Source organism: Fusarium keratoplasticum, chromosome 9 (genome assembly GCF_025433545.1).
Source record: "Fusarium keratoplasticum isolate Fu6.1 chromosome 9, whole genome shotgun sequence".
NCBI lineage: Eukaryota > Fungi > Ascomycota > Sordariomycetes > Hypocreales > Nectriaceae > Fusarium > Fusarium keratoplasticum.
Window position 1 is genome coordinate 2,303,471 of NC_070537.1, and position 14,923 is coordinate 2,318,393.

The 14,923-nt window shown below is 53.3% G+C and overlaps 8 protein-coding genes across 8 annotated transcripts; 5 read left to right on the top strand and 3 right to left on the bottom strand.

Annotated features, from left to right (window-relative positions):
• Window positions 1–211: 211 nt before the first annotated feature.
• NCS57_01160600 (ASXH domain-containing protein) lies at window positions 212–1,152 on the top strand (the record flags this gene model as incomplete). The annotated part of the gene is made up of 2 exons (XM_053061315.1): window positions 212–523; window positions 571–1,152. 2 exons carry the CDS (start codon window positions 212–214, stop codon window positions 1,150–1,152), a joined length of 894 nt encoding a protein of 297 aa, XP_052909701.1.
• Window positions 1,153–1,533: 381 nt separating this feature from the next.
• NCS57_01160700 (Elongator complex protein 5) lies at window positions 1,534–2,657 on the top strand (the record flags this gene model as incomplete). The annotated part of the gene is made up of 3 exons (XM_053061316.1): window positions 1,534–1,692; window positions 1,740–1,908; window positions 1,957–2,657. 3 exons carry the CDS (start codon window positions 1,534–1,536, stop codon window positions 2,655–2,657), a joined length of 1,029 nt encoding a protein of 342 aa, XP_052909702.1.
• Window positions 2,658–3,652: 995 nt separating this feature from the next.
• Window positions 3,653–4,407, top strand: NCS57_01160800 (Protein transport protein SEC22; the record flags this gene model as incomplete). The annotated part of the gene is made up of 3 exons (XM_053061317.1): window positions 3,653–3,686; window positions 3,737–3,771; window positions 3,829–4,407. The coding sequence occupies 3 exons, from the start codon at window positions 3,653–3,655 to the stop codon at window positions 4,405–4,407; spliced, it is 648 nt and encodes a 215-aa protein (XP_052909703.1).
• Window positions 4,408–4,775: 368 nt separating this feature from the next.
• Window positions 4,776–5,836, bottom strand: NCS57_01160900 (uncharacterized protein; the record flags this gene model as incomplete). Its single annotated transcript, XM_053061318.1, has 2 exons — window positions 4,776–5,560; window positions 5,617–5,836. The coding sequence occupies 2 exons, from the start codon at window positions 5,834–5,836 to the stop codon at window positions 4,776–4,778; spliced, it is 1,005 nt and encodes a 334-aa protein (XP_052909704.1).
• Window positions 5,837–7,069: 1,233 nt separating this feature from the next.
• On the bottom strand, window positions 7,070–9,179 carry NCS57_01161000 (uncharacterized protein; the record flags this gene model as incomplete). The annotated part of the gene is made up of 3 exons (XM_053061319.1): window positions 7,070–8,214; window positions 8,264–9,044; window positions 9,117–9,179. The coding sequence occupies 3 exons, from the start codon at window positions 9,177–9,179 to the stop codon at window positions 7,070–7,072; spliced, it is 1,989 nt and encodes a 662-aa protein (XP_052909705.1).
• A 1,080-nt stretch (window positions 9,180–10,259) lies between these two features.
• Window positions 10,260–11,141, top strand: NCS57_01161100 (uncharacterized protein; the record flags this gene model as incomplete). Its single annotated transcript, XM_053061320.1, has 2 exons — window positions 10,260–10,437; window positions 10,600–11,141. 2 exons carry the CDS (start codon window positions 10,260–10,262, stop codon window positions 11,139–11,141), a joined length of 720 nt encoding a protein of 239 aa, XP_052909706.1.
• A 274-nt stretch (window positions 11,142–11,415) lies between these two features.
• Window positions 11,416–12,344, bottom strand: NCS57_01161200 (Proteasome subunit alpha type; the record flags this gene model as incomplete). The annotated part of the gene is made up of 3 exons (XM_053061321.1): window positions 11,416–12,063; window positions 12,133–12,244; window positions 12,307–12,344. 3 exons carry the CDS (start codon window positions 12,342–12,344, stop codon window positions 11,416–11,418), a joined length of 798 nt encoding a protein of 265 aa, XP_052909707.1.
• Window positions 12,345–13,333: 989 nt separating this feature from the next.
• Window positions 13,334–14,720, top strand: NCS57_01161300 (Phosphoserine transaminase; the record flags this gene model as incomplete). Its single annotated transcript, XM_053061322.1, has 3 exons — window positions 13,334–13,448; window positions 13,505–14,300; window positions 14,351–14,720. The coding sequence occupies 3 exons, from the start codon at window positions 13,334–13,336 to the stop codon at window positions 14,718–14,720; spliced, it is 1,281 nt and encodes a 426-aa protein (XP_052909708.1).
• Between the last annotated feature and the right edge of the window lie 203 nt (window positions 14,721–14,923).

The window sequence follows — 14,923 nt, forward strand, 5'->3', positions numbered from 1 at the left end:
CAATCTTGGGCTGGTCCAAATGCGAAAACAACGATCAAACTCCCATCTTTCATCGCCTGCATCAACTAGCGGCTTGCGTACTTTTAATCCCCGAGCTGCATGTCACTTGTTTCAGGATGATGCTTGACAAGTGACGACGTCGTGTTTTGCCTGGCAGAACAAAATCTCACCCCCAATTGTCACCCCGTTCATCTCAGCATCAACAACCAAGATGGAGGAAACAGACGACGCGACGATAGTAGCCAGTGCGGGCGCACGAACTCCTTCTAAGAATGAGCCGCCGTCTTCATCTCCTCTATCGTCCATACGCGAGCTGGAACTCGACGATACACCAAGTAAATCTGGTCAACGCGATAGCTCGCCGACGCCAACCCCCAAATCAGAAGAAGCTGCGACAACAACCTCACGGAAAAAGAACGGAAAGAAAAGGGTCGTTGTCAGGAAAACACCCAGAAAGTCAAAATGGGACGCTGACAACATTCTGACTGACCCCAAGTCACCTCTGGCCTCGGCCGATCTCCGAGTAAGGCGTCTCACCCCTTCGCGAAGATGATTTACTGACAGGCGCAGAGCATTTTGTCAAATCCAATGGCCTGGGATGTACTCGACCAAGAAGAAAAGGCAGAAATCCTGGCCCTGTTCCCCGACTCGCAGCACATTCTGGGTTCTGGCGCAGAGGCCTGCCCCGACCTTGCGTCGCTCATGAATGACGACAGCTTCCGATACGACTGCGCCGCGTACACAGAGCACATCGCGCAGGGGCGGCATGACCCCGAGTGGTTGGCGCAGGCATGGGCAGCCCATGAGCGGCGCAAGGCGGGTGATTACGACGAGTATCTCGACAACAAGTTCATCAACGACTGGGAGGTTGAGCTGCCACCGGAGCTCCAGACACGGCGGGGGCTTGCTATCTCTGGACATGATAGCGATGCTACTATAGATGCGGCAGAGAATGGAGATGACAACAGTGTGGACACCAAGATGGAGGATATCGCGTTAGATCAACGCAACGGTGCCAGCAACGAGAATGGGGCCGACGAATTACAAGTGGAAAATGGCGAGGCCAAGGAACAAAAGCCTGTTCGGGTTGGGCAGCCAAAGGGCTCGAGAATGGACGTTGACGGCGAAACTACAGAGGACGAGCTTGCCTGAGGAAAAGGAGTACCACGGCACAAAAGGAAAGACTTGAGATCACCGGGCGAAGTAATATTATAATTGCCAACACCTCATCTACCGGGTAACTATTGCATACGCCCTCTTGTCCTGGTTCTAAGTATCGTGGTGACGGAGAGAAACATTTGTGGTTGGAACACAGACCCACTGATTTTTAAAGGCATCCACCACAAACCTCATCAATCTTGCTCTACGAGCTGAGTTTCTTGACACTTTCACATGACTAGGCAGATTTTGACAAGACGATTAAACCATTCAAAAATTCCATCGACTCCTCAACTTGTCGTATCTCGCCCTTCAACACTGCTTTGCTTGTCCACCCCCGGCGGTAGCCCTCGTGCCCCGCGCCTAACCTGAAGCATGGCACCGACCTCAAACACCCACGCCCGATCACACAGCTTGCTGCTGTTGCAGAAGCTGCTCAACCTCCGCGATGGCGCGAGTCCTCTTACTCTCGTCATTGATAACCTTGAGCAGCCTGCGCGACCCATTCTGAACGAGTTTGTATCTCGCGCCAATGTGAGTTTTGTTTGTGGAAGTGGGATACCTGTGACTAAGAGCCGCAGATCGCAAAGACACAAGTGATATTTTTGTCGTTGACGACGCTCAAGAAGCCCCAGAATGCAGACATCTTTATCAAAGCTGCAGGACGGGATCTTCAATCTGTTCGCAAGGAGCTGGTGACTCACTACCCTGCGTTCAACCCGTTGGTTGACAAGGGAAAGCCTACACAGAGTAAGTAAGAACCAATATCTGCCATCACTCTGTCTGACATTTTTCTAGGAGCCGTCGTGATCATCGATTCTCTTAATGCACTGGCAGCCGCTGCTCCGCAGTCCCTCGCAAGCTTTTTGTCTAGCATCATCACCCCTGCGGTATCCATCGTTGCTACGTATCACGACGACGTGCCCATTGTGTTGCCTAGGTCATTCAGCGAGTACGAACCCCATCCGTTCACAGTATTGTGCCACCTAGCAACGGCCATTCTGAGGCTTTCGAGTCTTTATCAAGAGATTGAGCGGCAAAAGGCTCGGAACCGCAGTATCCAGGAACCAGAATGGGGTCTGAATGAGGATCGTGAGGGCGTCCTCGTCGGCCTGGGAGAGAGGGGAAAGGACCAGAACGAGGAAAGCAACGGGGTTGTGGTACACATGGAACTCCGCCGAAGAAGCGGAAGAACTGTTTCAGAAAAGTTCATCATTGTCTCCAAAGAAGCAGCGTCACCTGTACTCGGCAAGGTCTGCTTGCTGACGGACCACCCCATGTTCACGACAGCGACAGACAGCGGCGAGACGGGTGAAGGCGAAGAGGAGCCTGAGAGCACGTTTAATCTCGGATTGACAGAGAAGCAGCGCAAGGACCGTGAGGGTATCGTACTGCCCTACTTTGATGCGCAGACAGACATAGGAGCTGGAGAGGGCGGAAGGATTCTGTATGAGATGGGCAGAGAGGATGACTTTGATGATGAGGAGGATGAGATTTGATGATAAAAGAAGAGTATGAAGTTGATTATGAATATGATGCATAATGACCCTGTAGATGTGTCTCACACTGACTGGACCACGGCGCCAGTTGTTGAAGTAATACTGATAGGTAGGTAGCTGAGCTATTTCTCTCAACCTGAACATACGAGTCAAATGAATAGTCTAAAGGGACTCTGCTGGGGTCATAATTTGTCTTGGGTCTTTTTCTTGAACTCTTGTTCGGATACTATGTAGGAAAGAGAAGGGAATGTAGCATAACTTGACAAATATCTATTTACTTTAATGCTAATATGCCAAGTATCTATTGCAATATTTCTCTATATACACTTCGGATAGCAGAAGAGCCCCAGTAGATAAGACCTTGAAAAATTAAGAGAAGAACTATTAAATTTAGAAGAGTGTTCAAAGCATTTTTTGAGCAACCATTACGACAGACCTGAATGAACTGAGCGAATGTGGTTGGAGATGAAGTAAACCACCAGTTTTAGCGCTCGACATGCAACGCGTGTGTATTTTCAATAAGCTGTCGTCGAGCATATAACCAGAGAGCTTATGTAGATGTAAATTTGTATTTATATTTGTACTCGAAATTGTGAACAAGTACATGCTTTTCCATGCTTCAAAGGTAAACTCGTATGCCAAGCTTCGTTATCTAATCAGCAACCAGAAACGCTGATCCCTGAAACCAGCATGCGAGAGAGCTCCACTCGCAGCTTTAACACGGCCGTCCAACTCACGAACCAAACTCTCCAACAGTCTACGAATCCTACAGATCAAGTCAATAAAGTCCCGTCCTTTGCGATCAGGCTCCAGCGATTGCTACTACGCTCTTTTTCTTGGGGTGTGGCCTTGTCTTTTCTGCCTGCGCTGGTTAACGACGTCATCCCAGCTCGTCTTGGCTTCTTGACACGTAGTGATAGGTAGAGGCTCAAACCACCTTCACGACGTCGCAACCACCCTTTACCCCCTTTATTCCTCCATACATACACTTCAACATGATTTACTCGACGCAAATATCGAGGCTGGACGGTTAGATCTCCCACACAACAGCTGAAGCGCAACACGGCTAATTTTCCCAGGCCTCATGCTCTGCGCCTCTGTCGACGACGAACAGGTATAAACCACATGCCATCATAACCTCTACCGAACCGACACTCACACCTACGTCCAGGCCGAAGCATCCCTCGCAGAGACCAAGCAAAACGTCCGTCAGGTCCTCCGCAAGCTCACCCGCAACTCCGAGTCGCAGGCCTCGATCGAGACGAGCGCCCACACCCTCCACTACCTCATCGACTCGGACGTCGTCTTCCTCGCCATCTGCGCCCCCTCGTACCCTCGCAAGCTCGCCTTCACCTACCTCGCCGACCTCGCCCGCGAGTTCACCACCACCTACCCCGCCGCCCAGGTCCACTCCCCCTCCCTCCGACCCTACGCCTTTATGGAGTTCGACACCTTCATCGCAAAGACAAAGACCACCTACGCCGACTCGCGCGCCTCGGCGAACCTCGACCGCCTCAATGACGAGCTGCGCGACGTGACAAAGGTCATGACAAAGAACATTGAGGACCTGCTGTACCGTGGAGATAGCCTCGAGCGCATGGGAGAGATAAGCTCCCGCTTGCGCGACGACAGCAAGAAGTATCGCCGGGCCGCGGTGCGGATCAACTGGGAGCTCATGCTGAAGCAGTACGGGCCTTTTGCCGGTCTTGGCTTTATTATTCTTGTCTTCCTGTATTGGCGGTTCTTTTGAGGAATGCAAGCGAACTGTTTCTATATGTACTTATATAATACCTACCAATTGGCCACGTCACAAGTGTACTCGAGATCCAATGGTCATGTCACCAAGGGAATCAGCACGTAAGGGGAATACAGATGGGGGTTGTTACGCCTTCAAGACTTGATATGACCATTTACTCAAAGCATTTCGCCTGCCTACTCTAGCAAGCTCTACCAAAGCCTAACGTCCAGGGGCTCGTTCTTAACTCATGTGGACTCGTTCCGCGGCATGCCCATTTAACTCCAAACTCCATACCCAACTGTTTTTACCCAAACCGTTCACAAGGATGGAATGGTACCATCTCCTGTGACAGAAAACACACGCTTTAGCTTGCTGCTAATCTACATCACCTGGCAGTTGTTCGAAGTCGCCGGCTGTTGTGACGTCGGTGCGGTAACTGTGTGCTGCCACTCGAGGTGCTCCTGATATGCCACCATGTCTTCGTACCCGAGATCCGGCCTATAGGCGTCCTCCTCATCATACTGCTCCTGGGGTTCTGTCGAGTCCTCCTCGCAGTAGGGACACAGCAGGCCGGCCAGCCAGTCTCGGGGTTGCGGCGCTACATGGTTGGCGATGGCAACTGGCGCAAACACGACCTGCTTCTCCTGGTGGCCCGATAAGCCGAAACCCGTCGCCTGCCAGTGTGGATTGTTTGTCGTCGGCGACAAGGTCAAGATGGGGGAAGCGGCGGCCTCCTGGAACGTCCGGATCGAGGGCATATTCTCAAGGTCCTCCCATATAATGTGGCCGTCGCAGTAGTCGCACACAAACGCAATGTCTCGATCGCCGAATCGCTTGAACGACCCGACAGTGTTGCACAGCCGCAGCTCTTCTTGGTACCTCCGCACATACTCTGCTTCATCCGGGACTGTCCGGTTGTCCCTCCATTCGCGCTGCTTCCTGTGGACGAGGAATGCGCCCAGACACCGTGAAGAACCTTCTTTCTCCGAGTTGAATATTCGTTGCGCCGCTCGGCATTGCGCTCTGTGTAGTTTTCGCTGGAGGTCGTGTGTCTCGCGTACCCATATTGATTCGATCTTGCCGCCGGAGCGACTCCAGTACCTTAGGTTTTCTATATGCGAGTTGAATCGAGTCTGTAAGCTTCTCAATTCCTGAATAGATTCATCTAAGAGAAACGTAAGCCGGAGAGCTTCACAGCGGTCACAACCACAATAGACCTACGTTTACGGTCGCTCTCGTAGTAAATCTGACCGTTGACCAGAGGCGACAGCTCTTGAAAGTCCTTCTTGGCCTCGTCGAGTACCTTTGCCAGGGCGCGGACCTGCTCGTGCTCGTCGGGGCCCCAGAGGGTCTTGTCGGCCAGGCTGAGTATGCGCAGTCCCTCGGCGACTAGCTTCGCAATGGCCGCAAGCAGTGAGCCGACCGAGTCGAGGCTGCTCATGGTTCGGAGGAACCGGGGATTTGCGCGGAGGGAGACAAGAGACCGGGGCTGACTCTGGTCGGCGGCCTCGGGGTCCTCCCAATGGCCGGGAGCGGAGGCGCGGGGTCGCGTGTGATGTGTCGGAGCTGAAGGAAGCCCAGGACCTTTAAAGAGTAGGTAGGTAGTTATCGTCGGCCGTAGGTGTATCGTGGCCGGAGGGAGCAAGATCAGAGACTCCAACCTCTACTCAAATCACCGTCGTCGTCGCGGGGCGAGGGACAGAAGCGACTGGGGACCGCACATGGGCGTCGTCGGCTCGAACCGGTCTCCGGTTCGAAAGGGCGGGAGCTTGGAGCAGACGAGAGAGGACAGAGCTGTTTAATACGTGAACCAAGGCATGAGGCTGAGTACCTGGCAGCGACGTGGGGCGGGCATACGAAATCGCAGGTAGCGGAGCGTAGGTTTTTGCCGAAGCCAGATATGGGGATGGGATGTGGTGTCCTTGAGGGTCAGCGGCAGGGGTCCCGTCCGCCGTCAGAGTGTCCCTGGAGAGTATCGTGAGAGATGGCGTCGGCCCCGGTGAGGCTGTGCAAAAGAATGTTACTGGGTTGCTCGGGAGAGGAGGGACGTTTTGCCTTGGGTTCTAGGGGGAGTCCAACGGTGGATCTTGGCGGGAGGATGGCAGGAGTAAGATCTGCCTCTGAAGGGTCCAGACGACAACGTGACCACCTGTTTCCAGCTGTTGATCCAACATCGAGCTCCTCCGCAATATGACGGAATGTGAACCGACCGACTGTGGCTCGGTTTCACTCATGTTTTGTGGCTCCCCTGACTCTCGTTGGAGGGCCCGTAATGCTTGTCGCGTCCCTGAGAAACCCCCTGTAGCGACTCCGCCATGACGCTGCCGGTGGATCCAAACGGGCTGTGAGGGCGGGCCGGGGAGCTACCTAGCTTGAACGGTCAATCGTTAATTCGACTGTTCCGGAGAGTTACGAGAAGAGACAAGAGACAAGGTGAATTGTCTGAAGAATTGGAGTGCTAATATTGATGATATAAAGATGGAATTTTGTATATGGTGCAAAGTCGTATTTATACAACACATGGAGAGGGTGCAGTCATATGAACCCAACATCCAATGCTCCTGGGCACTCCTATCAACATGGATACTAACAAGTGTCATCTATTACAGAATCCCATCATTGACTGCCACCCATAACCCCCAATTGACCCAGAGCAAGTCTCCAACATTCATATTCACTTGCGCTTCTTGGCCTTGCCGGTATCGGCACCACTGGCCTTAGCCTCAACCTTGGCCTCGACCTTCTTGATATCCTCAGCCAACACCTCCTTGGCCTCATCCTTGGCCTTCTTCTCATCCTCCGCCTCATCCTCACCACCCTGACCAAACTCGTTGACACGAGAGTAGTCAATCCTATACGCCCATCGCTGATACAGGTACACGAAGAAGATGATGTCGTCACGGAAGGTAGCCAGGCGATGCAGGATGGGCATCTTGATGGTGAAGGCAAACAGGTCGTCGATAAAGGTGTTGAGGAACTTGTACATCATGGCCTTGGCGGGCATGTGCGCAACGCTCTTAAGGCGGTAGTTGATGTACAGCGAGGGGACCATCATCAGGAATCCGTAGGCGTAGACAGATCCCACCAGGGTTGTGATGATGTATGAGTACCACGACTTGTGAGAGTCGTAGATGAGCGAGTAGATGCCATAGGCAATCAGGAGAGGAACGCCGGCCATGTACATGTACTTGAAGGCGATCTCGTCGTACTCCTTGGTCTTCTCCTCAGTCTCGGTCAACTTCTGCTTGTCCTCGAAGGTAACCGTGTATGGGAGGAATGATCCGGGTGCGCCGGGACGGACGCGCACGTTGACGACGGTTGTAATCTTCCAGAACTCAATGACGATACCGACGACCTGGCTACCCAGGATCATCCAGCTGGTGTTTTGCGAGTTGTCCAGGAGATAGAGGAAGATGACGGTCTGCATGAAGACGTTGGCCAGAATGGAGCGCACCGAGATACCGACATTGTCCTTCTTCTTGCGGTAGTGGGCAATATCAGATCCGAAAGCAAGCGTCTCGAGAATCATGTGCAGGATGCTGACCACGATGGTGACGCCGAGCAAGTAAGGGTTTGAGTCAAGGAAAACCTCCTTGATCATTTCAATCTCGGTACCGTCGCCACCGCCAGGGAGAGAGGCTCCGAAAGCAGCCTGTCGGGCAGACTCCTTGGAGTTGGTCTCAAGAGTAGCCATGAGCTGGAACTGCCAACCTGCCAGGTTGCCAAGGTCAATACGCAGGGGAAGTTCCTTGACTGTGTCGTTGAGAAGAGTCATCTGGTTTGTGAGTTGCCAAAAGTTGTTGATGAACAGAACGGGATCTATCATGTTAGTCTTCAGGTCAACAGACGGCGTAGGGATATCACGTACAATACCAGCCGTTCTGGCCCGATCCGTCTCGGGCACCAGTGGCCTCTAGGCGCATGTATTGTCGGATTTGAGGACCCATCATGCCAAATTCCTTGACACCCAGGTCAGAGACGAAGGAGAAAGTGGCGTTGGGGTGATAGTAGTTGGCGATGACAGGACCAGTTGCCTTTTCCTCCTCGGTTAACTCCTCGACGGGAGCCGGAAGATCCTCAAGCAAGTTTCGCGTCTTTGCAACCTTCTTCTTGGGGAGGTACTGAGTCAAAGGCCATGTAAAGTGATAGGCCTTGGCAGTATCGAAACCAGGCTGCTTAGGGTCAAGGTTGCTTCCGGTGAGACCAACGTAGAAGTGGCCCCAGAGGGTGCCATTGTGCTGGACAGCAGGGGGAACGGTAAATGTTGTCTCAACGGTTCGCTTGTCGGACTTGTTGCTGAGGTGGAAATCCTTCTCTTGCAAGACGACATACTCGTCGGAGGTCTCGGAGATGGGGATGGGGTTGAACGACTGCGACAGGGTCACGACGATGTCGACGTGGCTGTCCTGAGGCCAGATGGGCGCAACGTTCTTGGGGAACGCACGATACGTGGCGCCCTCGTTGAGCTCCTTGGGGCGAAGCTCAAACGGAGGGATGCCCTCTGTGTTCCCGGGGACCTTGATGATCTCGCCCGTCTCGGGGTGGTTGACGGCGACGGCTCGCTGGTCCTTCTTGGTGGCGTAGTTGAGGGCCATGTTGAAGCCAAAGTAGATGGCGCCGCCGAGGAGGAGCTTGTTGAAGTTGAATCCCTGCGTGCAACGATCGCGATTAGCTTGTTTTCCATGGTCGAGGTCTCTTGACCTCTGTTTGCGACGACTTACACCTCCTTGCTGCTGCTCCCCTTGGCCAGCTTGCCTCTGTGGCAAGACTTGTGCTTCGGCCATGGTTTGGGTTGTCGCTCGTGATCCAGCTGCAAGGTATTGCAAAAGACCTGATCAAGGCAAACTGAATGGCCGGCCGGACGATACCTTGAAGTCGGAAGGTCAAGGTTGTTGGTTGTCGCGCCTCGGGCAAAATGTGTCAAGTTGTCGCAATGGATCTATGGAATCCCCTCGCCTCATGCCTCCTGGAGAAAGTGGCTGACCCTGGGCAGGTGGGTGACGTGCTGGGGCTGCCTCGGACCGCGAATCAGCGATTGGCTAGTTGCCACGTCCTGCCCGTGCTGGCCGTTGTCGGCGCTGTTCTGTACCACGTTGAGGCAACGAGCTACAGCGTACGTCCACTGTCACTCAGGGCATCATGGGTCCCCGCCTTCACCGGTCTAGCAGCCTAGGTGGCCATCACCAAACGAGTCGTCAACCATCCATGACGAGCCCCGCCATTCGACACTTCAACCAACATCTGGCTTCGCAATGGAACTTCTGGACAATGTAACAGGCTCCTGGACTAGGCTCTGCTAGGCATCGCTCCTCTCTGCTAGTTAAGTTGAGAGATACATTCCCGTGTCCAGCTGACCTCTTCCGGTGATGGCATTGTCCACTCGCAGAGCCAATGCTGATCTTCCGCTGTTACACCACTGACATGATAGTCCCGAGCGGCATGGCTGCAACAATGGGAGACTTGGCAGGCATGGGGGGCCAAAAGCTCCGAATCCCGATAGGCGTGTCGTGTCTCAACTCTGGACTTGCCCGACTATATAAACTTCTCTGAATCTCAACTTTGTCCCATCTCTCTTTCTTCTTTTTGTTTCTTTCTTCTTGGGTTTTGATCTAGCTTCTCTCTCTTGAACCTTCTCATCGTAACCCTCGCCACAACATAGCGCTCTGACTAATAAGAGGAATCCTACGGTTATCAACCACCTCGTCATTTATTCTTCAACTTCTACACCGTACACAACACTATTCCAACTGACCGCAACTCAGTTTGAACAAACTTGATTTTGTTTTGAAACATTTTGGCTCTCTTGGTACATACTCTTCTTACCTGTCTTTACACCGGCGCAAATCGACAACCAGCAACTCATCATGACTGCGGACAACACCATCACCCCGGAGGCCATTGTCTCCCAGAACGGCTCTTCAAATGGCCAGCCCCGGACCAAGATCTGCGTCTACTGCGGTGCTGCCCCTGGTGCCAGCCCTGCTCACATTGAAGCCGCCCGCGCCCTGGGGAGGGCCATGGCCGCAAACAACATCGATCTAGGTGAGTCACTCTCCGGACTAGACCCATAGAAACCCCGGTCTCCTGGGTAAGCCGGTGCCACCTCAAGGCCCGGCACCGGTCGGTCCCGACCGATTCACCGGCCGCTTCTTTCGGGACTTTTGTAAATCCCCGTTATCATTTGGAAACTAACACCGAGAACAGTCTATGGAGGTGGCACCGTCGGCCTCATGGGCGAGGTTGCCAAGACTCTCTGCTCAATCAATGGCCCAGAGTCTGTCCACGGCATCATCCCCGAGGCGCTCGTCAAGTACGAGCGGGACGGCACCTATGGTACCGTCAACAAGCACAACCACATTGTCCCTGAAGAGTCCGTCTACGGCCGGACAACTGTAGTCAAGGACATGCACACGCGAAAGAAGCTCATGGCTGAGGAGGTCTTTGCCGGTGGCCCCGGTAGTGGCTTTGTCGGTCTGAGCGGTGGCTTCGGCACCATGGAGGAGATCTTTGAGACCACCACCTGGAACCAGCTTGGCATTCATAGCCGTGGTATTGTGCTCCTCAACATTGAGGGCTACTGGGACGGCATTGTCCAGTGGATGGACCGTGCCGCCCAGGAGGGCTTTGTCAAGCCCGCCAACAAGAATATTCTGGTCACCGCTGACACCCCCGAGGGCGCCATCCAGGCCCTACGCGACTACAAGGTGTCGGACGCCATCTACCAGCTCCAATGGGGTAACCAGTAGACAGGTGGGATAGACAGGCGCCAGCGTTTTGGGATTGGGATTGGATATGGGCCAGACGGTCAGGCGTTATGACGGGTGACTTTTACAGATGGCGACTCTACACAATCAAGGACGGGATAGATAGACTGGCGCTCCCATGAATAGATGAACTCATGACAAATGACTTGTCTCGACTTTAGACCCGCGAAATGCTGCCTTGCAGCCTTTAATTGTACATGATCTATTTAGCTAGCAACCCGACGCCATGTGTATCCCCTCCATCATGGTGATGCATCTAGCTGTCAACCTCCATACCCTCACCCTCGCCCTCGCCCTCCTCTCCGCCGCCTTGGCTTTCGCCAACGCTCTCGATCCATGGCTGCACCTCGAATCCGTCGTACAGCTTGAATGGCTCGACCTTCTTCTTTCCGTCCACTGTGTTGATACCCACCACGCCGACTGATGTGTTCTCCACCGTCAGCTCCTTGTCCTGCACCAGACTCTCCTTAAGAGCCTTGAGCCCATGCTTGATCAGATCCTCTCTCGAACAGTCGGCAAATTCATCGATGTTGCGCTCAAGGTATGTCCGGGCCATCTGGCTGCGCGCGCCAATGGCGAAGGCGAGCATCTCCTCTGTCATGCCCGAGGGCTGGAACTCGAACAGGTGGGGTCCACGCTCGTCAACGCCAGCGACGAGTAGGCCAACGCCGTACGGTCGCTTTCCGTACATCTGGGTGTTCATCTGGGCCTTCTCACCAATCATGTCGACGAGGGAGCGGAGAGGGATGGCGCGGCCGTAGGTGAGTCGGTGGCCTAGGCACTGCTGCTTCATAAAGTTGGAGAGGACGCGGGCGTCAGAGGTGAGACCGGCGATGGCGATACCGGCGTGTTCGTCAATGGTAAAGAGCTTCTTCTGGTACGACGAGAGCTCCTCGGCGTTGCGCTGTGGGAGGCAGGGTCAGATACAGGCTGCTCGTTGAGCTGATGCGGGCGCAGGATGGGACGGGTGTACCTTGACGGCGCAGAGCACTGCATGAGTCTTGCTGGCGATTCCGACGACGACTGAACCTTGCTTGACTGCCTCAGCAGCATACTCGATCTGGAATATTCGGCCCTGGGGCGAGCTTGGGAGGGTCAGCTTGCTGGAGATACTGGGTGAAGCTAACGACGAGCTTAGGTGACGTACAAGGTAACCGAGTCGTTGTCGTAGTTGTTTCTGAACATGGTGAAGGATTAGCTGCTCGAGCAGCGTCGCGTGAGATCTGGGGTCGGTAGGCGGATGCACGGGCGTTGGTGATGGGAGATGTAGAGCTTCGTTTGGGCGTGGGTTTATGGGGTTGGTTGTTACTGGAGGTCGGGATGGAGTTGAGGTGGTCAAGCGTCAAGCACCAGGCAGCTCAAGCTTCGTCGCCTGGTTGCGCTGGGACCTGCAGCCTCCCTTTCTGCCGTGGATACTCCGACACACCGCCTTCCCAATTTGGGAGCTTTCATGATGACATGGAGGATGCTTTTTCCTTCCATTTCAAAGCATCCAATGCAACAAGAATCTGGATAGAGAATTCGCTTACTGATTAATGGTCATTTCTATTAGTTTATGCCTTCTGTTGTCACACACAGAACCGCGGTCCAATGCGTGTCTCTCGTTTTACTTGCCCTGCCTTGGCTACTGCAGCAAACCCCCCATCAAACAGCCCTGTAACGTCAAACCCCATGTCAAAGCACAGGCTTTTACTTGTTCTAGCTCCAAGACCCCTCACAACTCATCCTCTTGTATAAAAAATCATATCAATATCAATGACTCTGATTGCTTGGATAAAAACCCCCCAAAGCGCCTCCTCCGAGGCCGGCCTTGGGACATCCCACGCTCTCGACGCCCCTGGTGCGGAGTCAATTGAACCGGCAGAGGCCCAGCGAATAAAGACTGCAGTTTACCAACGGCATTTCTCCCTTGACTAATAATTGCGCAGTGTAAGAGACAGAAAGAAAGATTCCAAAGTGAAAATCTTGGCGTGGCCTCACTCCTCTTTTCGCAACCTTTGATATCACTCGATTAACCGCTTAGAGTCACCCGTTGAGCTTCTCCCGCCAGGTCTTTTCCTATTGGATGACTCACTGTACCTTTTGGCGAGCTTGACTTTTTGACAAAACTCCATCTTTTCCGCTCCCTTACATCTCCACGTCTTCATTCACGCTTCTTCTGCAACCAACCAACAATGCCTTCCAGATCTGAAATTACCTACTTTGGTGCCGGGCCAGCGGCTTTACCCACTGACGTGCTTGAGACTGCCGCGCAGGCATTGCTTGACTACAATGGCACTGGCCTCGGAAGTAATAAACTGAGATATAATGCTATTCTACCTATTTTATCGCTAATACCTACTTAGTTTCTGAGCATTCGCATCGTTCTGAGTTAGCGGCCAACATCCTCAACGAAGCCAAGGCGGATCTTGCCTCCTATCTCGACATTCCTGAGGACTACGAGGTTCTCTTCATGCAGGGTGGCGGTACCGGAGAGTTCTCCGCAACCATGTACAACCTTGTTGGTGCGTGGGTGACCAAGAAGAAGGCCCAGATCGTCGCCTCCCTCAACAAGCCCGAGGATGACCCTCTTGTGGAGCAGGAGCTCCGAAATGCCGTTGACAAGGAGCTCAAGGTTGATTACATCGTCACTGGCGGCTGGTCGCAGAAGGCTTCCGAGGAGGCCAAGCGACTTCTTGGTCCTGAGCATGTCAACATTGTTGCCGACGCCCGCAAGGTCAACGATGGCAAGTATGGCAAGATCCCTGATGAGAGCACCTGGAGCATCTCCAAGGATGCTGCTCTGGTCTACTACTGCGACAACGAGACTGTCGATGGCGTTGAGTTCCCCGCCTTCCCCAAGTCTCTGACTCCTGGACCTGATGGAAATGGCCCTATCGTGGTGGCCGACATGTCGTCCAATATCCTCTCTCGACGAATTCCTGTCAAGAACTACTCCGTCATCTTCTTCGGAGCTCAGAAGAACCTCGGCTGCACTGGTGTCACTGTTGTGATTATCAAGAAGAGCCTCCTCCCTCCCCAGACTTCTCAGCCTCCTGCTCCTCTCCTCAGGAAACTTGGTCTTCCTATTCCTCCCATCATCTTCCAGTACGAGACCATTGCCAAGAACAACAGTCTCTACAACACCCTCAGCATCTTTGAGTGAGTATTCGGTGAAAACTGAGCCAATTGCTTAGCTGACTCGGATTTAGTGTCTACATTGCTGGTCAGGTTCTTAAGAAGCTGCTCCGCACTTATTCCAACAAGGTTGACGGCCAGGAGGCCGTGGCCGTCAAGAAGGCCGACCTCATCTATGCTGCTCTCGAGGCCCACCCCGACGTGTACAGAATTGTCCCGGACAAGTCTGTCCGCTCAAGGATGAACATCTGCTTCCGCGTCACCAAGAACGGCGACACTGATGCGACTGAGAAGACTTTCCTGAAGGAGGCCACCAGCCTGGGCCTGACTGGTCTCAAGGGTCACCGCAGCGTCGGCGGTATTCGTGCCAGCAACTACAACTCGATTCCCCTGGAGGGTGCTGAGAAGCTTGCCAAGTTTATCGAGACTTTTGCTTCTTCTTGAGTGGTTTTGAAATAGGTGAATGATGTTATGGGGTAGATGAAAGATATGGATGTGAAACGAGGATGAAGGGAAAGGCAGTCAACCTAAAATGGGTGCTAAATTCAACATATTTAGCACATTTATCAGGCAAAGGATACAAATAGTAAATCAAAGTAAAATTTCAACACACGATTATGCTCCTGTAGATTCTGGTTTGGGGATGA